The sequence below is a fragment of the Uranotaenia lowii genome, chromosome 1 (genome assembly GCF_029784155.1).
Source record: "Uranotaenia lowii strain MFRU-FL chromosome 1, ASM2978415v1, whole genome shotgun sequence".
In the NCBI taxonomy this organism is placed as follows: domain Eukaryota; kingdom Metazoa; phylum Arthropoda; class Insecta; order Diptera; family Culicidae; genus Uranotaenia; species Uranotaenia lowii.
This window is the reverse complement of record NC_073691.1, coordinates 164,684,218-164,710,448: the sequence shown is the minus strand read 5'-3', so window position 1 is coordinate 164,710,448 and position 26,231 is coordinate 164,684,218. Positions and strand designations below refer to the sequence as shown.

Here is a 26,231-nt window from a genome sequence, read left to right as displayed (position 1 = left end):
AATATATACCACTAGCTGACCCGGTGTGCTTTGCTACACCTTTTAAAAACAAATAGTATTTTCAGAAACTATCCAAATTTTTATTGTTTTGTTGGCATTATTTTAAATCAAATTATAACATAATTCTAAAGCAACCGCTATAAAATGAGGGCTGCAGCTGGAGTTTTGAATTGCAGTACAAAGATGACTAAAACAAATTTTTTGAATCTTGAGCTATAAATTTGTGTTAAAGATCTGATAATTTTAATCTGTTTCTTTAAACTTCACCCTGAGCTGGGAGGGCCCAAATATTCGTACGCAAACAATCTAACTTATAAAATATGGTTGTTTTTGCTTGATATGTTCTAGATTTATGCTAAAAACTGATAAGAGAGCCCCCTCCCCTGTTCTTTCTTTCATCTCCTGTTAAATGGTGGTCGTGATCTTTAATAATCATACCCATTTTTTTCGTTCCCGAAAATCCTCTTATATCAAATATAGTTCCATTGATTGGTTGATAAGTTTTTAAGCTTTACAACGAAATGTATATGGAGCCTTCTCCTTTCTTCCTCTCTCTACACTGTAAAGCGTAAGGGTCTAAAACAATCGTAGAAACATATCTCGTAACCAAGTACTTTTCCATGTCATATTTGTGTACATTTGTTGGTTTCGTTAGAACTTATTCGTTGAGAACTTATGCTAATAAAATTGTATTGGGCTAACCTCCCTCCTCCTTTGTACCTACTCACTGAAAGTGTGTCATATAATCATAGAATCATACCAAAAAGATTTTCATGTTAAGTTTTGTCCATTTCTCGGATTTTGTAAAAAAAAAAGTTAAATGTAAGCCTCCTCTTCCCCTCCTATATTCCTAATTCTATCATCCTATTGCAAGAAAGGAATTGTTTCACATAGAAAAAGTATTGTTCGTACTCAAATGCTTTTTGATGCCAAATTTGGTTTCATTTGCGCGATTAATTCTCGAGTTATGCAAAAACATTGTATGGAAGCCCCCCTTTCCTCCTTTATATCTTTCCGCTAAAAAAGATGGGGCCTCAATTTATAATAGAAACATTTCTCGTATCCAAATATCCTCACATGCCAAATATGGTTCAATTTGATCGATCAACTCTCTAGTTATACTGAAAATTGTAAGGGAGACCTCTTCTCCCCCTTTTCATCCACCTCTTTGAAGGAGTGAGGGATACCAAATATTCATAGAAGAATTTCTCGTACCCAAATATCGTTCCATGCCAAATTTGGCTTCATTTGCTGTTGTAGTTTTTGAGAAATGCAGTAATAACTGTATGAAACTTCCCTCCCTCTTTCCTTTCACCCGCTGGAAAAAAAGGGGTCTTAAATAATCATAAGAATATGTCACGTTCCCAAATACCCGCCCATGCCAAATTTCGTTCCATTTGCTTAATTAGTTATTGAGTTATGTAAAAATTATAAAAGAGGCCCCCTCTCCCCTTTATATCTCCCTACTGGAAAGAGGGAGGGGTCCCAGATAATCATAGTAATATTTGTCGTATCCAAATACCCTCCCATGCCAAATTTGGTTCCATTTGCTTTATTAGTTTTTGAGTTATGTATAAAAATATGAAAGAGGGCCCTTCCCCATTTCAACTGCAAAGAGGGAGGGGTCTCAAATAATCATTGAAATATTTTTCGTATCAAAATACCTATCCATGCCAAATTTGGTTCCAATATCTTGATTAGTTTTCGAGTTATATGAAAAATTCTAAGGTAGCCCCCCTCCCCCCTTCCTATCACCCCACTGAGAGGAGGGAGGGGTACCTTATATTCATATAAATATTCCCCGTCCCCAAATACCACCCCATGCCAAATTTGATACCATTTACTTGATGCGTTCTCGATTTATGCGAAAAATTGACTTTTGCTTGGGAGGCCCCTCCCCCCCTCCATGAGAAAGGGAGGGGTCTCAAACCATAATAGGAACCTTCCCCTGCCTCCAATACCCCCACCTACCAAGTTTCACGCAAATCGGTTCAGTAGTTTTCGAGTCTATAGGGAACAGACAGACAGACAGACAGACAGACAGACAGACAGAAATTCATTTTTATATATATAGATTTTTGAATTGCAATTCGGAGCTCCAGCTGCAGCTCAGCTCTCATTTCAAAGTTGTTGAATCTGAACTATGATGAGATTTGATTTTAAAAAATGCTTACAAAAATCTAAATTTGAATAAATTTTTACAAATTACATTTATTTTTGGAAGGTGTAGCAAAGCACACCAGGTCAGCTAGTCTATATATATAAAAATGAATTTCTGTCTGTCTGTCTGTCTGTCTGTCTGTCTGTCTGTTCCCTATAGACTCGAAAACTACTGAACCGATTTGCGTGAAACTTGGTAGGTGGGGGTATTGGAGGCAGGGGAAGGTTCCTATTATGGTTTGAGACCCCTCCCTTTCTCATGGAGGGGGGGAGGGGCCTCCCAAGCAAAAGTCAATTTTTCGCATAAATCGAGAACGCATCAAGTAAATGGTATCAAATTTGGCATGGGGTGGTATTTGGGGACGGGGAATATTTATATGAATATAAGGTACCCCTCCCTCCTCTCAGTGGGGTGATAGGAAGGGGGGAGGGGGGCTACCTTAGAATTTTTCATATAACTCGAAAACTAATCAAGATGTTGGAACCAAATTTGGCATGGATAGGTATTTTGATACGAAAAATATTTCAATGATTATTTGAGACCCCTCCCTCTTTGCAGTTGAAATGGGGAAGGGCCCTCTTTCATATTTTTATACATAACTCAAAAACTAATAAAGCAAATGGAACCAAATTTGGCATGGGAGGGTATTTGGATACGACAAATATTACTATGATTATCTGGGACCCCTCCCTCTTTCCAGTAGGGAGATATAAAGGGGAGAGGGGGCCTCTTTTATAATTTTTACATAACTCAATAACTAATTAAGCAAATGGAACGAAATTTGGCATGGGCGGGTATTTGGGAACGTGACATATTCTTATGATTATTTAAGACCCCTTTTTTTCCAGCGGGTGAAAGGAAAGAGGGAGGGAAGTTTCATACAGTTATTACTGCATTTCTCAAAAACTACAACAGCAAATGAAGCCAAATTTGGCATGGAACGATATTTGGGTACGAGAAATTCTTCTATGAATATTTGGTATCCCTCACTCCTTCAAAGAGGTGGATGAAAAGGGGGAGAAGAGGTCTCCCTTACAATTTTCAGTATAACTAGAGAGTTGATCGATCAAATTGAACCATATTTGGCATGTGAGGATATTTGGATACGAGAAATGTTTCTATTATAAATTGAGGCCCCATCTTTTTTAGCGGAAAGATATAAAGGAGGAAAGGGGGGCTTCCATACAATGTTTTTGCATAACTCGAGAATTAATCGCGCAAATGAAACCAAATTTGGCATCAAAAAGCATTTGAGTACGAACAATACTTTTTCTATGTGAAACAATTCCTTTCTTGCAATAGGATGATAGAATTAGGAATATAGGAGGGGAAGAGGAGGCTTACATTTAACTTTTTTTTTTACAAAATCCGAGAAATGGACAAAACTTAACATGAAAATCTTTTTGGTATGATTCTATGATTATATGACACACTTTCAGTGAGTAGGTACAAAGGAGGAGGGAGGTTAGCCCAATACAATTTTATTAGCATAAGTTCTCAACGAATAAGTTCTAACGAAACCAACAAATGTACACAAATATGACATGGAAAAGTACTTGGTTACGAGATATGTTTCTACGATTGTTTTAGACCCTTACGCTTTACAGTGTAGAGAGAGGAAGAAAGGAGAAGGCTCCATATACATTTCGTTGTAAAGCTTAAAAACTTATCAACCAATCAATGGAACTATATTTGATATAAGAGGATTTTCGGGAACGAAAAAAATGGGTATGATTATTAAAGATCACGACCACCATTTAACAGGAGATGAAAGAAAGAACAGGGGAGGGGGCTCTCTTATCAGTTTTTAGCATAAATCTAGAACATATCAAGCAAAAACAACCATATTTTATAAGTTAGATTGTTTGCGTACGAATATTTGGGCCCTCCCAGCTCAGGGTGAAGTTTAAAGAAACAGATTAAAATTATCAGATCTTTAACACAAATTTATAGCTCAAGATTCAAAAAATTTGTTTTAGTCATCTTTGTACTGCAATTCAAAACTCCAGCTGCAGCCCTCATTTTATAGCGGTTGCTTTAGAATTATGTTATAATTTGATTTAAAATAATGCCAACAAAACAATAAAAATTTGGATAGTTTCTGAAAATACTATTTGTTTTTAAAAGGTGTAGCAAAGCACACCGGGTCAGCTAGTACTAAATAAAAGTAAGAAAGAATATTATTTAATTCTAAATCTTCTGTACTCAAAAACTGATAATTACTGTTACTTATTCAAATTTTGACAAAGCTAAGAAAAAGTCATGTTTCATGTTGAAAATGCTTCAAAATCAAAACCTGTACATAGTACCGTAAAACGAGGTAACATTGATCATCGGGGTAGCTTTGATCAACATAAAATTTTGCCACATAAAATCATCAATAACTAAGTCTTAAGTTAAAATATCTTAAAAGTTTTTTCTGCGTTTAAAAACCCACACAATGAGTTTCAAATTGGGTAAAACTTGGTTTGTTTTTGAAAATTTCTAATGTAAGTTTAAATGTTATATCAAAATCTTGAAATATCTATTTTTTGAAGGCTCGCAAACAAACACCCTTCCTGATGAAATCAAAGCGTTTAGAAGCAACAGGTTGATTTAAGTGACAGTTCAACTTTTTTCTTTACCAAATTTATAGTTCTGGTGTAGTTTTTTTTTGTATTTTGTGGTAAATTTTTTATATTTAAAAAATAAGGACATTTTTCAAGAGTAAGCCAGTCTAGGACAAAAGGCTAGAAAACCCATCAAATGGTAAAGTTTGAAGGAAAAAATTAAAGAGGAATAGTGCGTAGGCCTAGAGAATTGAATGAAGGCAAATTTTTTATTGTAGTTAAGCCCCTTAATTTCTGCAGCATCATGATCCATCTTTCGAATTTAATTGTTGTTCGGCCTTAACACACGAACTGCCTTAGTTTATCAATTTATTACTAGCATTTGTAAACATTATGAAGATGTTTTGTATCCTCTATGATCAACAAAACTCGTGAAAACCGTCAAAATAGATACTGATCAATGTTACCCCAAAGCATCAAATTCTAAACAAAGACGAAATCGACTTTAAAATCAAATTTGAAGTATTCTTATTAATTTCTGCAATCATTTTTTACGTTCAAAAGGAGTTCAGTAGGGGAGATGAGGGCATAACGAGCACCCAGGGCATAATGAGCACTACTCTTTTCTACGAAAGTACGTATTTTCTTAAATACATTTTCATGAGGATTTGTTTCGTACTTCCTATAGTATTAATTTTTCACAAAAAAAGGAATCTCCTTATCATCTTTACAGAGATATTTAAAAAAAAGTAGCTTGGTTCTCAAGTAACGAAAATATTATAATTTTTGAGCACCACGAAATAAGCTCTTATGATCTTAAAATAACCTTGATCTATAATGTACGCACTGCTACATGATGTACACATTGTTTCTCAATTTTTACCATCATAAATTTTTTGATTTTCAACTTTTATCAATTCTAAAACACGTTTTTACTTAAATTTGTTGACTAGGGGCATATAGAGCACCATATTATCGAGGCATAATGAGCATTTTCTGCCGTAGAATCTAGCAGCGAATTAAAATTGATTTATAGCGCCACACCTTGACTAGTTTTCATCCGACGATTTAGCCTATTGGCAAGGTGTCGGAGAGGTAATCAAAAGACTAGAGTAAGATTTCTGTTCGAGGTGATTTTTTTCCATTTACAATTCATGATCGATTTTTTTATTGTTACATTATACGGCTAGTAGCATCATCCTCCAAACAAAGCACATAATGTATGAGCGTGCGTGAATTGTTTGTATTCTACAAACAGACCTAGATTATTTTGTTATTGCTTTGTTTGATGAAACTACGACTCACCTGACTTCATCGAATTTAATTCGCTGCTAGATTCCCCGGCAGAAAACGCACATCTTGCCCTGATTAATGGTGCTCATTAGACCGCTGCAAAAACTGACTTTTTACTCCCATGTGTTTTTTCGATTCTATTTTGCTCTCCAATCATCTCTGTTAAATATAAAAGGATTTGGTTCATCCCTGAATTAGCGCAACGGGTTTTAAATTTGTATGGAAATTAGTATGGGGAAAGTTTTTTTTTCCGATTAAAATCGCTAGGGAAGCGATTTTGGATTTTATGCAAAAAATAACTTCTTCAATGGGTTACTGTATTCTTAAACTTCAATTTTTACTAAGGTTACTTTCAGCTAGATGCCACCAGAAAAAAGTTAAAGCAATCTGTAAAAAAAAATCATTCATAGTAGATCAACATTGGGCTTGTGATATAGCTCAGTTGGCAAGTCTGTTGTCTCCTGAGCCGATGTCCGCGAGTTCGAGCCCAAGAGTAAACATCGAACACAGTTGTACCGGATAGTTTTTCAATAACGATCCGCCAACTGTAACGTTGATAAAGTCGCGAATGCCATAAAGATGGTAAAACGACTATAATCGAAACAAAAAAAAAAAAAAGTAGATCAACAGTCAGAACTGTCAGCAGCACTGGAAACCTGAACTTGCATGCAATATTTCTAGATGAATTCTTGAATACAAGCTAATGCGTGGCATACACAAAGGCGTTTTTAATCGGGTAACGCAGATAGAAAAACATGCATACCGCGAGCGGTCAAATGACGGCAAACACTTTCCCCTAAAACTCTCTTGTTTCTCGACCGATTTCTACAAAGTTTATAGTTTTGGAAAACTCGTAATGTGACTCAAATACGATTTTCAAACAAAATTTAGCTACAATTATTTTTCTCAAAGTTATTCAAAATCAAAGAAAAAAATTTCGAAAAACAGGCTTCGGAAAAAGGCTATAAATCAGTTATTAAGTACTCGGAAATAATTTCACTTAGTGCCTGAAAACGCTGCGCTCCAGTGCAAAGCCAAATCTAGGTGCTAGAGTAGTCTCAGAAAAGGCAGATTGATAAAAAGCAAAAAAAAGAAACAGCTACCTTTGAAAAGTCGTCAAAAATTCTGTGTTTAAGAAATCTAAAGATGCCAAAATGTCAATTACGTCAAATTTCCAGTTCACTTTACAAGAATTTTCTACTGTAACGAGAACAGCTTTGGTAGTTGATTTAATAAAAATTACGATTTTTACACCACTTTTTTACATTTTTATTGGCCATGATCTTAAGAAATTTTCAAAAAATATTTCCATATGTGTAACATATAGCTTCTAACTTCAGCGTTCTCAGACACTAAGTGAATTTTTTTTTTCGAGTAGTTAATAACTGATTTATAGCCTTTTTCCCGAAGGCTGTTTTTTCGATTTTTTTTCTTCAACTTTGAATAACCGTATTTGAGTCTCATTACGAGCTTCCCAAAACTATAAACTTTGTAGAAATCGGTAAAGAAACAAGAGAGTTTTAGCGGAAAAAATATGACTAATCGCGGTATGAATAGGTATATAAAAAATGTCGGTATGTTTAGTGTTAAATTTGCAATTGATCATCTGAACTTCATTTTTGGGTAAATTTAACACAATACACACAGTATTTGTGAATTAATGATAGAAAACACGATAAATAACGCATTTTTTTTTAGAAAAAATCAACTTTAGTTATGGTTTTGGACCTGATTTTAACATTTGAAAAAAAATCATTTCCTGTGGATTCTGTGAATCAGTAAAAACAAATGATTCAAGAGGTTTTTTACCGAAATCGATTGAAAATTATATAAGTTATGATTTTTTTCAGTGTAATAATGGTGCTTTTTCTCTAAATAATACCACCATAGTGTAAAGTAAAGTTACTAAACTAGTTTATGAAGAATTCAACATTATAAATCTTCACATGTTAAACGGACTGACTTTGGACTAAATTCTGACCGATTTCGGGCCGATTCGGGATCGTTTCTTCGATCTGGGAAGGAATAATTTGCATGCAAGTTTTCAGCCAGCGATGCCATGAGTGAAGTAAACTTGTCTGAGTTTTTAATAAATATTTTCTAAATTCCAAATATCTTTGTTGTGTTACAACTAAGCATCATAGTACCTTCACATCATTTGTAGAGATTAACTCGAGGAATAGTATTCAGCCTCTTCTTTATTTTTCCGAAGTTTCTGTAAATCTGTAGCGATTTTTGAATAAAAAAAATTGATTCCCCATGTAATTCTCCATACAAAATTAAAACTCGTTGCGCTAAATCAGGACTCAATGTATCGCTTCCAAACTTTACGGAGATTTTTGTGTGTAAAAATCCCGTCAAAAAATGGTATGGGAATTGTGATAACTTATAAATTTCAGATTTCCTATACAAAGCCTGCAGCGGTCTAGTGCTCATACTGCCTCAGGGGGGGTTCTCATTATGCCCCTACAGTGGCTGGTTTTAAGCTTTTGGCAGAAATTTTTAAAATGCATTTTTTAACGTTTTCATCTAGTTTTTCACGTTTCAGCCCGTTAGGGAATAGACTTTTCAAGTGTCTGAACACGAAACAATAATGTAACCTCCATATTATAGCTATTTTCTACGGTTAAATAACCGTTTTCCTTAAGGTGGCCATTATGCCCCCATCTCCCCTAATGGTTTTAAAAATATGAAAAATGCAACATTCCCCTTAACAGAAAAATTATTGAGAAACATTGAAAAAAGTGATCAATCTTACCCCGTTTTGCGGTACTCTCTCTGTGGGCTGGTGGTGTTAGCTTTAGTAAGATGCTAAACCATTATATCCTTAAAAGATGTACGCTTTAGTCTAAAGTAGATTTTAGATATTTTCAAACAAACATGAAGTTTCACTGAGATTCTATACGTGTGTGTGTTCGTTGAAAACAAAAACAAATTACACAAATTTTCACCAACAGTTATGCAAAAATATTAATTGTGGAATAGTGATAATGAATCCGTACACTCATGGTAGAAACATTTTACTCATAAAAAACCATTTAAAATCAACAATATGATGTATAATTTATTAGAAAAATGTTAAAAATGTCTACTTCAACGAAAATGAGGCGAAACCTTGCACCCGTAGTAAATTACCGCTTTCACTAAACATGATTTTTTTATACAAATCGATAATGTGCTTTATGTTTTTGATAGTTTTTTCAAAAACTCAATTAACAGCATCCAAGCAATTGTCAGGATTGGGAAAATGAGGTGTTTCCTTGCATGCATGGTAATTATTTTTCCATTTTATGACTTAAATATTCTTTAATATTATATAAAAAAAAAATGGAAGCGTTTTCATTGTAACACCGTTACGTATAAATGGGTGGTTGGAACGAAATCCCACTTGTATCCGAGGGTTTTCGGGTTAATATGGTTTGTATGATAGTTTCAAGAATTCCACTTTTTTGAGAGGCGCTCTCATACAAATTCAACTTTAAACGGGGCACAACTCTAACCATTAAAATACGATTTTTATAAACATATGTTCACGAGCACCGGGTCACTTAGTAAGTTATAAACTATGTATGTCCGAAGAGAAAAGTTCTAAATATTGTACAGACCCCGTTCGTTTTTGGCAACATTCGATTTTGGCAACATTCGATTTTGGCACATGTGCCAAAATCGAACGGTTTTTAGCAGCGACATTACCTTTAAGTTTTTTCTATAACAGGACCAATATAATTTTGACAAACACCAAAAATACGTTTTCAGGTTCAGAAATGGTGATAGAATACAACAATAAAAACAAAAAATAATTTAAAAAAATTATAAAGTACTCAAAAATTACAAAAAGATAAAAATTTAAAAAAAATGAAAAACAAATACAAACAAAAGATTAAAAATGATAAAATCAACTTAAAAATGATGAAGAATGACAAAAACAGCAAAAATGACAAAGGAAAACAAAGATTATAAATAAAACAAAATTAGTGCAAAATGCATCAAAAACATGAGAAAAAAAACTATAAAAATTCCAAAAATGGTCGGAAATTGACTTAGAATAACGTTAATGATAAAAAAAATAGTTTTTTGTATAAATAGGAGAAAAAAAAATTCCGAAAATAAACGTTCAATTTTGGCAACATTCGATTTTGGCAACACAAAATGTTCGGGCATGTTGCTAAAAACGAACGGGGTCTGTATTACCTATTAAAAAATTTCCCCTTTACCAGGCATTTTGAGTGAACGATAAGAAAGTTATTCAGCCGAATATAAAAGATACTGCAGGCAGACAATTTTGGATAAATGGTCAGCAAATTCATCGCCTCGTGGAGGGGAGGGGGGGAGGTTGTGGTTGTGAAGTCAACACAAAAACAAAATTTTTATGCACAGCTACTGTTGATAGTTTGTAAGCGAACATTGAAAAATTATTTTAATTTTCCAGTAATTTTTCAGTCATCATTGACAATGACGAAATGTTAAATTGTTTTATTGGATTCAATCAATAAGCGATGAAATCGCTGACGAATTTGTGTAATGGTTTCGCGTTATTGCAAGTGGGATGCAGCTAAAATTTCACCCAACTTTTAGCAGATTTTACGGGTTTTTCATCGCCCATTGTGGGTTTCTCGCTTAAAACTTTCTCTAGCAGCATCGAAGTCTCCGCTTGAGATCGCCAGAAAGCTTTCCTCGATGCACTTCGCTGCTGAAAAAAAGAGACAACCATATTGACGATGTCGGCGCTTCAAGCGGGGCGTCGAAATTCGAGGGAACTCACGCGTCGTCACTCACGGTTGGTGAAGGAAAAAAAAAGCAAAGGAATCCACGTGTTCGTTAGCAGTAAAGTTGCCATGAAAACCACGTTGCCATGGGTGTTGATGACTTGTTTATCGGCAAAGAAAATTATTTTCCAAGCATTTATTGCGAAATCTGGTTCGGTTAATCGCACTTAATTCGTCAAAATGAGCAAGAAAAAGTCCATCGGATTTCCGATGCTAAGTGGTTATTCGGTCCTGCTTCAGTGTCAGGAACCGAAAGTGTCCAGCAAGTTAACCGAAATCCTACAGGGAAAACTACGCGCCATTCGTTCCGTTCCGAAAATCGAACGTCAGCCCCCGCGAACTCCCGGCAAACCGCGAGATCCAGCCGAATCTGAATCGGTTCCAATATCGGGCGAAACGATACGCGGAGTGAAAGCCAAACTCGGGCTCGTCGATATGTGCTTTCCGGAAGCGGGTCCGGTATCGGGAAGCTTGCATGAACTGGGTCTGGTCGAGTTTCCGGAATCCTACCGGCGGCTTAGCGCCAAGGAAAAGTTGGTGCTGCTGTTTGCGGAAAGCTTCCGGCGCCAGTACAAGGAGCAGTTTCGGCACCGGAAGCCACCGATCCTGGCCCTGGGCAACGAGTGCGGGGTCCAGAAATTTGTCTGTTCCACCGTGAAACCGGCAATTTTGCAATACTCGGAACTGATCGGTTCCTGGCAGGCGATTGCCTCGTTTGTGGCCGATTATGTGGTGTTCGAACCGCTTCAGGATCAGATCAATATGGTGAGTACCGGGACCAAATGTTTTCCCCATTATACAGTAGAAGCACTATTTAGTTATTGAACAATGGGGTGAATTGAAAATTTTTTTGACTATTTTTTTATATATCTGTCTAATGATGCTCTTCTAGCACTCGATTTGTTCAAGATGGTGTTTTTTTCCTTGACCCAAACTTAATCAAAGAAAAACAAAAAAATTAAAGGGTTTTAGACTACCATTTTTAAACATTAATTTTCGTTCACCCCCCGAATGGGGTGGATAGGGTCAGTAACTTACTTATTGAGAAACTCATAGAAACTCTGCAACTATTAGAAAAAAAAAAATGTGTTCATTTTAGCTTCCATAATTTAAAAAGCAAATCAGTGCATAGTTTATTGCATTGGAGTTTTTTTTTCCTATTTCCAGCCCTTTTTCTCACCTATACTTACATTCGAAGAAATATTCATGATGATGCCTAACTGCAGGAACACTTAAATAAAACTTACATTTTTATTTCTTCCTGCGAAAACCCTATTCTCTAGAATCAAATTGAAAATAAATTTTCCTCTGTTTTACATAATTTTCCACAATCTTGGGGATTTTGAAAACAACTATGGACTTCTTAGGATTACCCCACGATTCGTGGGCCAACGAAGGTTTGGTTAAATGTAAATGTTAAAAGCAGTTTGAGCCAATTATTTTCCTTTTTTCGTCAAAATCATGTTTTAAAAAATCTTCACCATTTGTCATGTCACATCATTATGTGAAGTGATGCCAAACAGCATTTGTCAAGGTATGACATTTGGTGATTTTTTTTTTCATGTTCCAAACAACCATTTATTAAATTTACTCAAGTAATATTAAGTAAATTTAATTTATATTTTCTTTAACGCAATAAATCAAGGAACGTTTTGGTCCTGAAAGGAGAGAGAAACAAATATTGATATTTGAATCATAATAATTTTCCCATTTTCCATATCCCTATTCACCTCATTTAATGGTAATGTTAAAATTCGATACAATTTAAACTATAACAAAAGACAGACAAAAAACAAATATCTTTGTGCCAGTAAATAGGAGTTTTTAATCCTCTTTGTTTGAACATTTTTCAAAAATTACGAATTCTAACAGTAATTATCAGCGAAATTAGAACATCTTATCGAAATTTGACGTGGCCTTAAGAAAAAAGAAAGCAGTATATTTTTTGCTTGGGAGGAAAATTAAATAACAGATCTGTTATTAAACATTAAATAAATTTAAAAATGCTACTGAATGGTTTTTAATCTGTCCATATTGAATTTTGAAGCGTCTATACTGCCTGTAGGGTAATGTAATTATTTGGTTTTATAGTTTCCATTATCTCATACCGTCAACTGAGGCAACATGCAACACTTTTCAACTTCAAAGGCTTCTAAAATCCTAATGCTTACAGATAATCATACCTCTTGTACATCAAAAGTTTTATGGTTGATGGGACACAAAGCTGACGTAGTCAGAAAAATTATTGGTTTTACCAGTTATTTTTAAATTTACAAAAACATGCGATTTTCACCCTACTCAGAAAAAGGGGTAAGTTGCAACAAACTATGTAATTAATGAAAAATCAAATGAAAACGTTTGAAAATTTAAAGATTTTGATAAATTTGTGATGTCGTCGCATAAAGCACCAAATGCAGTAATTTTTGGTTTTGTTCGAATAAAATTTTACATTTTTTCTGTCAAAAATGTTTTTAAGAAAAAAGTGTTAATCTGCTTCATAAGTTTAGGGGTAAAAATACTACAAAACATTCTATTACCTTATATCATGTAAATAAATCTTAGGATGGACGAAATTTTAATATTAACAAACGCATAATACAAAACAATCATATGGAAACGCGATTTATAAAATTTAGTTCTGATTTGCAATTTGTTGCATTTTGCCCCAGTCAGCTAACTGAATTAAAAAAATATTCATTAAAAAAAAATTGGTGACTGACCGAAAAATATTTATACACCAACAGGGTTGGCATTGGATAATGAAAGCAATATAAAGTTTGTAGGTGATATCATTAAACCAATCCGTGATACGAGGTAAAGTTTTTTACGGCATCGAAAAATGTATAAAATTGTACATCTATTGTCGATTTTTTAAATTTTTCATAAAAATCCAAAACTTTAAAAAACTCTTTCACGATGTTAAAAACTATGTCATCATCAATTTGTAATCATTCAATGATAACTTGATTACAGTATATTGAAATAAAAATTGAATAAGTGTTGGTGTTGGTCGGTATCTATCCTACAGTCCGCATCAAGGGTCCGTATCAAGGTCCGCATCCGCAAAATGAGTGCCAAACTGGAGAAGACCGGAAAAAGGATCAGCACTAATGCCGATCTGAGACGTGGTGTGTCGGCAAAACAAGCCACAAATCACGACACTGCCGTTCTAAGTAAAACTGTCCCCCCATGACTTTTAAATCATTTTCGTTTTTTTTTGCTCGGGCCAATTTTCCGATGATTAGATAAGTCGATCCGATGTGGTAGATAAGTCCTCCATAAGAGTTGTATAAAAATAATATTGATAAAAATTAAATCAAAATATGGTTTTAAAACAACTTTAAAATAAATTAGCTCTTCATGATGCGACTCTTGTATGTTGGTTGCTATCTGAAAACTTGGCCGCGTAAATGAGGTAATATATGTGGAAGATAAGGCTTCTAAAAGAGTTGTATATACAGAAAAATGATAAAAATTCAAAATAGGGTTTTGAGGAAAGCATTAATACAAACTAGCCTTTTATGCGAGCGGCTCTTATACGATTTACCTGAATGCTTGGTTGCGTAAATGAGGTTATATGGATTAACATTTGATTCATTATTAAAAGTTATAAAATGCTTTCAAATATACTAATAATGACTACAGATATATAAGCGTGTAAATGTTGGATAAGCATATTGGATGAACTTGAGTGTCACGTTGAAAAAAAGAGTGAGTGTATACGTGCGAGAGAGTTGATTGACGAGAAGATGAATGGATCGACTATGAATGGTCATTCTATAATCCAAATTAGAGAAGAAAAGGTTGTGCTTTTCGAGCTAAATTTTGTTAAGCACGCTTATTGTGAATAAGAGGCGCAAATTGAAGAGAAATTGTGCTTCAAAAAGAACGGTTACCACACATTCTTATATATAAGATTTAAAAAAAAAAATCAAAGCTACAATCAGAGCCAAAGCAAAGATTGCTAAAAAGGTGAATTTCAATTTTATATCTTCGAAACACAAAAAATAACATTTTCATGAGATGTTTATGAATATGATTCTCATCAGATAAAAACATTGTTATTAAATTGAAATGAAAAAAGAGTTTCATTTGATGCCCTCAAAGCCAAAGGGGTATAAGTGCAGAAATGATTGAAAAAAAATCAGAATAGAGATAAAATGATTCAAACACAGAATCAGTTACCATTGAAAAAAGTCAGATAAGGAATCCAAATGAGTTCAGTACCTTGAACAAAGATCCTGAGTTTAAAATTCAGAAAAACCATGAAACTGAACTTCAGTAACTTAGGAAACAACACAAGACTTGAAAGTCTTAATGACTAGAATCTGGATAGCAATAAGATTAAAAACTTAGAAATATTCATGTTAAGAGAATCACTCAATAATATTTGCAACTTAACTATGAGATCGTTTTCACGATAATTTGAGAATGATAATTTGGAAAATGATATGCTGACTTCAAGATATTAACATCAGTAGATCATGAAATTTTGGTTAAATCAGTTGAAAATGTTTCAATACGAATTTCAAGTCTAAGACAGACATTAGGATGGATATTGAATAAAGAAACTGTGTTGTCGATTGGTCCAATTTAGGCAACTACAGTTTTTTGAATGATTTTATTATCAAAAATAGGGAAAAAAGGTTTAGAATTTATGAACCAACGGAAATTTCAATAATAACACTAGTTTATAAAATTTAAAAAAAATCGTGAACTTTATTGACCGACCTATATTTTTAATGTGAAATCGGACGTTGAATCCGAAAATGAAATTCAAAAAATTCTCAGTAGAACAGTTTTTGAGTTATACTCCGAATATGAAAATTTTAAAAATTAAAAAAGTACTCTTACTAAGATTGAAATATCTCGAACTGCATAGCAGTTATTTGAAATCGCTTTATTGCGTATTTAAGGTGAATGAATTTTCTATCGATCATGTGAACATCATTTTTGCGTGTAATCCACAGTATTGTTGATATTCGTGACTTTATGATTTTATATTTGTATTTCAAAAACTGTTCTACTGAGAATTTTTTGAATTTCATTTTTAGATTCAGCGCCCGATTTCACATTAAAAATGACCTTCAGTTTACTTAGTTCAAAAATGTTGTAAACTAGTCCAATGATCGAAAGTGAAAATACTACCTGGGTAAAATTCTGAAATGTTTACCATAAAGCATCTCTGTTTTCTCTTAGCACTGTGAGTCAGTTCTGTGAAATTAGCTGCTATAAATAATAAAAATTATGTTTGTGTGTAATGAAAATCAGTAGATGTTTTTTTTTCCCGTTCTGTTCAGAATATCCTGACTGTTATGTTTCGATAAAAATAATTAAACTTTGAGCTATTTTGCCTAATATTCTTCGTAATTTTTGTTTCGAATTCGGTTCACATTATTTTAGTCCAGATTTTAGGTTTAAATTTTGAAATTCAATACCATTTTGATATTCTTAACCCGCAAAATGCCGGAGAATTCCTTCACTGCTTACTCTTGGAGGCCTCCTTAACTTATGCAAGAGAATAAAACTATTCTCTATATTATTTCACGGGGGCTATTTTAGTTGTTATATTTCAAGTTTTTATTCCGATTTTCTAGTTTTGATTTCTTTTCATAGATTTGTAGAATTTGAAGTAGTATGAATAAAGAAATGTTAAAACTTGTTTTCCTTCGGGGGGCCCCTCTTAGCCGGGGGGCCCGGGGCAATTTCCCCTTTTGCCCCTCCCTTAATCCGCCCTTGACTGCTTATTGCAGAGAGTAGAACAAAGTTGTTTTCTCACGGGAGAACAAATTTGGGAACATGGCGGACTTCTAATCATATCCGATTCATACCGACTTTAAGTAACCATTTTTACGATCGTTTTCTTATTTGGTAGGAATTGCGATTAACATTGTTAACGATTTGAGCTATCATTTCTAATGCCATTTTATGATTGCGTGGTCTATATTTTCAAATGTTTTTAGTTTCATCAAATTCACGATTTCGCAATTTTCACGGTTAAATTTTTATTGAGCGTGATAAAGTCGAAAGATACTGTATGTATCATAAATAACATTGATCATATCCTCTAGGACGAGAAGCGATAGAGATAAACATAAGTTTACCTTAATCCTTTTGACATTATTGAGGAAAACATCTTTGTTTTTTTACTTATATCCTTCGGTTTTAAGCTATAAGGTTTCCAGAATTCTTTGCGCACGTATCTGGGCTATTTTATCAAAAAACCTTGCAAATCTGGTCAACTGGCTTCAAAATTTACAATCTATAATCCGGGCAATATCCGGGAAAATTGGGTCAAAATCCATAGCAAAAATCATAAAAGAAAACCCTCGAAACATTTGTTTTTCTTTTTCATCGAAACTCATAAACAGATTTTAAAAAGTTTCATAATAAGGTTTTCAGAATGTTTACCGAATGTATACGAACCGGGCAATTTTCTTTAAAACCTGGCAAAATCCGGGCTATTAACTCCAAAATTTTCAACTCAAAATTCGGGCAATTTCCTGAAATATTTGGAGAAAAGCGAATTAAAAGCTTTTTCTAGTCGGTATACCCTTGAATTTCCTAAGTTTTCTTTATTTATCAAGCAAAGGAGGTTTTGCAGTTAAATTTACATTTTGGTATGATCAACTTTCCCAAAGGCGCTTCAGAAACGTAGGACTTTTACTGGCAGTCTAACTATCGTATCTTCCTTAACCTTTTTATCTTGATATGTTAAGTTTGTTACCATTATTTAATGTTAAACATTAAAAACCCAATATTTTTTTCTGAAAAACATTACCGTTACGAAAACATATTTTACATTTTCTTAAACGACTTAATAAAATTGGCTTAATAACTTGATATCTTTTTCAGTAGCAAATATTGAACATATTTGTCGATTTGTTGTCGTTTTTCTCAACCCCGCATCAGACGTCGTTTATATTTCTTTTTTTCTTCGTAACAAAGAATCATTTAAAAAAAGAAAAAAAAGGTAAGCTATAGACCTAATTGTCAATAGCTATTAAAGATTAAAAAAACCAAATAGATCGAGGATTTGTGACGCTATTAAAATAATAAATTTTCAAAAAAGGGCCTTTTTTAGTTTTTTTCAGGTTTTTAATCATTTCTTAGATAAAGCTTAGACCATTAGTATGGATTGTTAGATCAACATGGCATGGGTAATGCTGATTTTCGTAAACCTCGTTTATAAGCGCGATAAGTTTTTCGAGGGTTAATAAAATTAAATTTCAATTTTTTTAACAAAGTAACAAATTTTAAACAGACATGTTAAACATAGAATGGTAACAACATTTTTTTTTTCGTTAATGCATATCACTGTCTATTAAACAACATTAAAATTGAACAATTAAAATGATCGAAATGAAGGGATTCATTATTTTTTGTGAAAACCTTTCATTGAACTTCAATTAGTATGAGTTTCATGGCACAATTTTTATAACAAGTCCCGATTTGGACAGAAAACATCTCAAAACCTCATTAAAAAAAGACAAGACATTCAGCTCCAGAAAACAAAAACACACCCAAAACTATAACACTAGTTAACGAAATTTGAAAAAAAAATCGACTCGCCCATGGGTCTTCGAATGTGAACATGCAGCCGAATCCAAAAATGATTCATGGAATGAAATATTGTGATTTATGATAAAAAAACGCATTTTTCATGACAAAATTAATGTTTTCGACGGTTTTGGACTAAATTTTATCATTTTTTTTATCTATGAACCTTGAATGTCAGTGAAAAAAGAATTCAAGTGATAACCAGAAATAAAAAAAGCTTCTTATCGCAATATAAAAGAATAAAACATAATTAATCTTACGCGCTGAAGACTAAAATTGATTATTGGCTTTTCAGAAGGGCGAATGCCAAGATATGTCTACAGGAAAAAGTTATTTTGCTAATCAAAAAAATTTAGTGACCGATTTTACATTAAAAACAATTTTTGGTTTCCTTAATTCATAATTTCAAATGCTGTAAACTAATGTAATTTAAAGTATTCCGTTCTCAGTCGACTTTTTTTTGAAACGAAGTAGGTAATCGTTCGAAAGAACTTTAAGCAATTTTCGACCAACTCGACTGGGTGTAAGGATTCACACTAATCATATCGTCAATGAATTCGAATTGTAATTCGTCAGGTTTTGTCTCTCACCTCTAGTTTTGAATCGATGGCTCAGGAAAATTTTAAAATTTACCTTATTGAAATCAGTTAATGATAACTTATAAGCTAATAACCTAACATAAAACCAAACACTGATTTTAAAGCTTTTTATCATCCTTTATTTTATTAAGGATCCAGATTTGGTCTTAGTTTTCTAGTTTCAAAGATAAAATTGCAAGAAAATTTATTGAAAAAAAACTATTTCTGACATCACAAAGGGCGTTATAAAGTTTTTTTATATTCAAGAGTTAAGTTTATTTAACAACTTTGTTAAGACTGCCAATGACATTTGGGATTCAAATTTTTTTTTAAATTTCGTCAAAATCCTAGATTTTCGCTAAATTTGAAAAAAAAAAAACTAACGTAGCTTTTATCAGAAGTCAAAATTACTCGCAATCATCAAGTAAGTTCATTAAAAATCTGTATTAACGTGAACGAATTAATTTAATCAAACTTTACTTTTTTCAGATGCTTGCCTTGTATCTTATAAACGAAAGCTGATAAAATGGAATAAAATGCAAATTTGGATTTAGTACTCTCAATTCAGTCAAAAGAGGGCTCTAAAAATGTTTGCACCTTGAAAAATGTGAATTTGGTTGCTTTGTGTATCAGAAAATCGATCCTACATTTTCTGATTTTTAATTTATTCTAAAAAAATCGTTTTATTAATTGGGGATGATGTGTTATTCAAGGAATAAAATACATTTTTTCTATTTACTCATACATTCATTGATGGAAATTTGTTACATTCGAAACGAAGGATTAATATTTTGTTTATTTCATTTCAGATTAAATATAGTTAAAATCTAGGAGGAAACCTTCAATTTAAAATCCCAGATAAAAAAAAAACAAAAAACAAAATCTTCAAACTCAAAAGCAATTAGTCAAAGCTCTAGATTCAAAATCATATTGAATTATTTGATTGCAGAGTTTTAATTAAGATCAAGTAGAAAAATTCTTCCAACACATTTTGCAATGAGAAATGAATTTAAAAATTGATAAAAACAAAAACGATATTTCTGAATCACTATGCAGTTATCTATAACAGAATGAGAAAAAAAAGAGTTTTAAAATAAGTTTTAAGTTCAAAGCAGTATTTTTCAAAAACGTTTTTCAAATTTAAGCTTTTTTGAAACGAACACAAACACATACGATTCGAAATTCATCAGAATGGAAGTTTCAAATCATTTCTTTTTCTGGTAAACCATGAAAAAATGTCAAAATGATGTACCTTATTCTGAAATTAGAATTTTGCTTCGAATCATTTTTCGAATTTTTCATAGATTCATTAAAAAATATTATTAATTCGAAAAAAAAGTTTTTTAATTATAAAACAAGTTAAGAGTTTATGATTTTTTAAGGTCAGGTTCAAGCACAAGGTTCAAGTTGAAGTTTACAATTTGAAGCTTTTTTCAGATATTTTGTTGCCGGCAATTTTTTTCTTAACGATAATTTAGAATTATAAAGAAGATTATGTTTCCAAAACACGCAAAATTCGGAATTGAAAAGCATAGTCAGTTACTTAAAAATAAATTAAAATAAATAAAACAGTGGTACTTTAGATCTCGATAAATTAATTTGAGAGTATGAAATTGAAAAAGATTAGATGGCAACATTCAAGAATATTTGTTGAATTTTGTGCAATAAAAACGTCTAAACACTTTAAGAACCCATTTATAAAATTTAATTGATAACTTAAAGAACACCATGTTTGGTGTCTGTGTTTCAATAATTGATTTGGAAGATTTTGACGCCCTAAACTCGGATCTCTTTTTGTCGTTCACCTCTGATTGAAGATATGGCGATTTTAAATTTAAAAATCGATCAGATTTGGGTGAAATCAATCATTGATAACTGTTGAAGATTTGTTAATTATCCTCCATTCAATCAAGGAATAATATTTAGCCTAGATTTCAGAAACAAAATTAAATTATTATTAATTTAAAAAGCTAAATTCTATAATCTTCATAAATTCGGAAAGACATCATTACAAGTTTTTCTAACATTACTAAAAAAAAGAGTTTAAAAAAGGCCTAATTTCATTTTACAAAGTTATTGAAGCTTGCAAAACGATTAGATATTTGCTTTAAAAATATACTCAAGTCAATTTGGTTTAAAATGTCTTTAAAAATCCATTACAAATTCTCGTATTTTTTATAACGAGAATGCGGAGCTTTTTGATTTTTTGACATGTTTGTTAACACTTATTTAAAAACACCTTTCAAGATCAATTAAGTTTACGCTACTACGTTAAATTCATTTCTCGAACTGAATATTTTACTTGAAGAAAATCTCCATGAAAGTGAAGGGGGTTTCATCACCTATCCGATGACCCTCCTTCTTGAGTTCGGACGATTTGTTCCGAAACCAGAGGAGTCGTTGGACGATCGTTCTTCCGGCGTTGAAGTAGATTTCTTTCCAAATGTCAATCTGGAGCCGCTGCCTGTGGCATAGCTGCTCCAAAATTGACTAAACGTACTACATTGAAAATTTGACAAACTATCAGGGGACAACTTTTCTTTTCCGTTCCAAGCAAATCGAACACATGGGAAGTTTTTTTTTTTTTTTTGATATATTGAGAAATCATTTGATAATTTATTTTTCATATTACTTCTAAGGTGTGTCATCTCAGGTTCTTTTTCCATAATAATAATTACCATAATTAGCTTGTTTTTTTGCATTAAATTTAACATTTTTATTCATTTAAAATTGTTTACTTCATTTAATAGTTTCTTCGAATGTTTTTGAGTTTTTTTCGTCTGTCGATCACCCTCCTGCATCTACGGATTTCGTTTCGATTCAAATATTTTTCCAACATTCACGATTTTCTTTCGTTTCTTCTTGTCAACGATGATGCTGGAGTGTTTATGGATCGATCTTTCCATTTTTGTGTTTTTTTTTTCTTGCGTTTTTAGGAATTATAGTTTAAATCACATAGAATTCTTCTTCCCTTTCCGTTAGACTCACATTCACATCTAGATTGTGTAATATATTCTGTGTTCGCGTTTCTATTTTTATTTTCTTTTCGTGTTTCCTGATATAACTTTCCAAAAGTTGTCACTGATTTCTATTTTGTTTTTTTTTTTGGATTTCACAAGTGCTGCATCCTATTTACTTGAGCTTAACTCAATGACGACGACATTCAAAACTAATTTAGGAATGATTAGAGTTTGTGTTGATGTTGCTTTGCTTACTTTGCGCGCACTTTTCCTGTAATTCGTTTTTTGTTTTGTTTAGTTTCCGTTTTTTGTAATTCTCTTATTTTTGGAGCATTCTTACGATTCTAGAAAGGATGAGACAGCAAACTAAGGAGATGATTGAGTTGAAATTTGGCAAAAGCATTCTCCCGGGATGCTTTTCTTTGGACTGTTTGATTTTCCATCGTCGGTTACGATAAAATCTGGTTATCTTTTTTTTGTGGTTGAGTATTTTCAAGGTGTTTTCTTTTTGTTGTTGACATTTGAGCAGTTCAGTGAGAGTGTCTGTTGTTTTTGGTTGGCTGTGTGTAGGTGAGTGTTCGGGATGATTTGGATGGTTTGTATCATATTTTCGATTCGGGATCGTTCTGTGTTAAGAAACAAACAAACGAGATCGTTACTGAGACCAATGTATTACTTATTTACCAATTTAATCATGTTTTCCTATCGTTTCGAACAACTTCTGCAAGAGGAGTTTCTAGTTAGCTTACAGTTACTCTAATATTAGCGTTTTATGGTAAAGATTAATATCTCGATAACTTGTACATTTGGCATGTTGGTTTTCTTTTTTTTTTTGTTTATAGTCAAAATGATTTTCTTTATCAAGTGTTTTAGTTCTCGTTTGATATCGACTTTTTTTTTCTTTAAACAAATAGTATTTACACAGTCAGCGTGATAAATAATGGAAATAAGTATCTTCCTCTTTTCCGATGACAACTCTAAAACCGTTGTCATTTTATGATAGTTGAGTTCTCTGTTTACATTTTGTTTGTATATAAAATAATAAACAAAAATAATAGACTTCATAAAAAAATGGGGAAAAATTTAACTACTTATATCAATAGATTTTGCATCTACTACTTCTCTGGCTCTGGCTGCTGCTACTAGTGATATAGATTTTGTTTTTTTGATTTAGACTGGACCTTCGGGCTATTTACAGGAGTTCGGGAGGTTCAGGGATCTACTTTCGTCGCCTCCGAGTGCTGCGGTCTTCCGCGCTGGTGGAGGCGCTTTGCAGTTGCCGTTCTGCGCTAAGTTTGATGCTGTTGAGCAAATACTTGAACTGCATGACTTGCATGGCCGTGACGTTGGGGTCGCTGCAAGCTTCCAACCATTTGAGGAACTTTTCTCCGTGTTCGACAGCTTCGGCGGAACTTTTGATGTCCAGGGCAGCACCGTGAGAGTCTTCCGAGATTTCGCTCTTGACATCCGGGTGCTCGGTTCCGATGCCGTTGCTGGTGATGGCTTCTTCAATGTCTTCCTTGTCCTGGTTGGAGTCCGCTGGGTTCATATCGACGGGGCTGAGGGAGTGCCGTGGAGAGTTTGACGTCTGGAGGGCATCAGCAGGGCTGGCTCGATCGTTGCTGTTCTGATTGTGGTACAGTATGTTGTCCAGCACTTCTTTGACTTTGCCGTTGCACTTGGCGATGGACTCTTCGCCGTTGATGGTGTGTTCCTCGTCCTCGTCGTCGGGTTTCAGTTCCGATTTGACCGTGGTCGAAGGACTAGGATTGTAGCGTTGATGTTCTTCCGTTGCAATGGCATTGGCAGAGGAGTGATTGTGGTGGTTGGAGAGATCCTCCGGTTCGGATTTGAGATTGTCCTCCGGACTGTTGGATCTGTTGATGTTCAGATTGATTGGTTGAGCATTGTTGTTGAGCGAATCGGAGTTTTGGCCCTTGGTCAGTTGAGAGTAGAGGATGTTTTCGTATCCGGAGGGCTTGGAATTAGCGTTAGCGTTGATAGTGTTGTTGTTAGACTTGTCTCCGGGTACGAGGGATGCGCCGAATGTTTTGTACCATTGCCAGAACCAGGATGAGTTCTTGGTATCTTCCGGGGTGAGGGACGGTGCTGATGACGGTGGCGTGGGTTGTGGTGTGGATACAATCGGCGGCGTGGGTGTTTGTGTCGATGGATGATGCTGCACCTGCTGATGTTGTTGAGGCGGCGATGAACTTTGCTGCGGGCTTGACGGTCGGGGCATCGATGAGTATAGATTGTTCAGCCCAAGCATCGCTTGTTGGGATTTGAGCCAGTACCAGAGCGCTTCGTCGACCGGGGCATTTGGATCACGACCTAGAGGGGCAGCAGATGGTGGTTGTTGTTTAAATTTGTCGGATAGATTAATACCATGAATCATACCGTTACCGAGATCGTTGGACGTTTTCTGCTGTAATTTGGCCAGGTTGCGAACCGTAAGCGATGGCGTTTTGTCTCCGTTGGCGTCCGCTAAACTCGAAGTGCGCGGGCTCTGACTAGCATTGGCTTTGGGGCGAGCATTCCGCAGAGACTGTGCCGCGGTAAGTCCTCCCAGATTTGACATGGTTGCCAGCTGATGATTGTTGTTCAATTGAGCAATCAAATTCAAATTGTTGGCAATGTCGTTGAAGCTCAATGCAAGAGGGCTCTGACCCAGTCCGGACATTCCGGACAAGTGACTTAGACTGGTCAGAGGACTGATCGCTGCTACCGAAAGATCGGCTTTGGACGGATCCCCATGTTTGCTCAGATCAGCGCCATAGCCTTTAAGGTTCATTTCTTTGGATTTGCTTAGAGCTGAAATCTCGGCAGCAGTTTTGGCGAACTGACTGAAATCGGCCCCGTGTAGCCCATTCATGATTATATCTCCACCGGATACTCCCAATCCTTTATCGCCCCCGCTCAGATCTAAGCCGTTCATGGAACCCCGGGAGGCTTTGTAGAAGCTGTCATCGTATTTGAGTTTTCCGTTCCCAAACAAACCTTGTTCCAGCTTAAGCCGTTTCTCCGGGGGTCCGTTGAACAGTTCGGCTGCGGCTACTGCCGTCAATGCCGCGGCCGTGGCTTCACTCGTCAGCTTGTCTGCATTTTCCGCCGACTGACGGGACATGTAGCGCAGCTTTTCCTCATTCTTGCACCATCCGCGCAGCGTGGATTCCGGAACTCCGATGTCTCGAGCGACCGATGCCTTGGACTCGCCGTCGTGAATCCGCTGGATTGCATCGACCTTGTCGGTCGCGGTGAGGTGCCTCAGGGGCCGTTTTCCCTTCGTTGCCATCATCATCTTGAAGTGCGTCGTCGTGCGTGAGTCTGTAATCGGGAGAACAAAAACAAAACCAACCGGTTAGTGATTCGTGTTGATTATTGGTAGGTGGGGTTCCTAATGACCAACTTCTTCAAACATTGCTACCGAGTAAAGGTGCGTGATACGCACATCGAATCAAGCTCTACCTATAAGACGCGCAATGGTTCTACCTATCCCTGGTCTCAGTAAATCATGTCCATTCACGTTTGATCCCTCCTTCTAGTTTTTCTACCTAGGCAAACGCAGTGCCTCGCCGGAAAGCAAAAGGAAACCTGCTATGCAACACAGGCTAAAGTTTACCCGTTGATGCGAGCAGGAGCAAGAGATCTGCACCAGTGGCCTCGGATGCTCTCTTAGAAAGTGCAGTTGCAGTTGCACATACCCCTCTTGGAGTGCAGAAAAAAACCAACCGAGCTATGCACATGGCCTTTTTTGCGCCCCAATTTCGTTTCGCACTCCCATAAAAAAGATACCCCCCCGGAAAGCCTTAAGATTTTGAGACAGTACAGTGAAGGAAGGGGGGGGGATGCATTCGGTTCCCGCCCACCAAGAAAAGAAAAGAGCTTTCTACGCGCGTATATGGTTTTCCTTTGCTGGCAAAAAGTAAGAAGCAACCCGAAGGGTGTATAGTCGTCTTACTCGCAACGGGCACACGCACGCATTTTTCGAGCGGGGCGCCCTAGATCCGTCTCTTTCGCTCCGTCCACGTTAAGAGCAATAGTACGTCGCCAGAAAGACACGGGGACCGCGGAATGTGCATTTCGGTGTGTGCGCGCATCTTTCCGAGGATGTTGCACCAAACCATGTGCTTTTTTGGTCAAACAACATCCTGCTGCCGGGCGCTTTTCTCCCGGTAAGCCGCGAATCAGAGCTGGGTGGTGCGGCAAATAACACGTTTCGCTGTAGGAGATGAATCACGTCGATATGTTGTAAGAGAATTTATGTTTTCATGTTGTTGTTCCAAAGAGCGAGAGAGAAATGAGAGTAAGAAGCTGTGCTGAGAGCGAGCTCTTTTTCCGAAGCGTTCGGGTTTCGGCCGAGC

At 35.0% G+C, this 26,231-nt stretch overlaps 2 protein-coding genes across 6 annotated transcripts in view; one reads left to right on the top strand and one right to left on the bottom strand.

Annotated features, from left to right (window-relative positions):
- The first annotated feature begins 10,922 nt into the window (after positions 1-10,922).
- Positions 10,923-13,962, top strand: LOC129738104 (dynein regulatory complex subunit 7-like). The gene is made up of 2 exons (XM_055729289.1): positions 10,923-11,534; positions 13,798-13,962. Exons 1-2 carry the CDS (start codon positions 10,950-10,952, stop codon positions 13,960-13,962), a joined length of 750 nt encoding a protein of 249 aa, XP_055585264.1. The 5' UTR covers positions 10,923-10,949.
- A 7,838-nt stretch (positions 13,963-21,800) lies between these two features.
- The window catches only part of LOC129738826 (protein distal antenna-like), a 60,400-nt gene continuing 55,969 nt past the window's right edge, over positions 21,801-26,231 (bottom strand). For 4 of the 5 annotated variants that reach the window (XM_055730306.1, XM_055730164.1, XM_055730238.1 and 1 more), the window contains exon 3: positions 21,801-25,194. In XM_055730306.1, coding sequence (XP_055586281.1) covers positions 23,087-25,168 — 2,082 coding nt within the window. In that variant the 5' untranslated portion in view covers positions 25,169-25,194 and the 3' untranslated portion in view covers positions 21,801-23,086. The remainder of the gene's footprint in view (positions 25,195-26,231) is intronic. The other variant, XM_055730449.1, reaches the window with a different exon arrangement.

Bases quoted from the DNA above. Each gene is read 5' to 3' on its own strand.
- LOC129738104 (XM_055729289.1), top strand. From the start codon at position 10,950: ATGAGCAAGAAAAAGTCCATCGGATTTCCGATGCTAAGTGGTTATTCG. The intron at 11,535-13,797 runs GTGAGTACCGGG...TCTATCCTACAG, and splicing joins TTCAGGATCAGATCAATATG to TCCGCATCAAGGGTCCGTAT.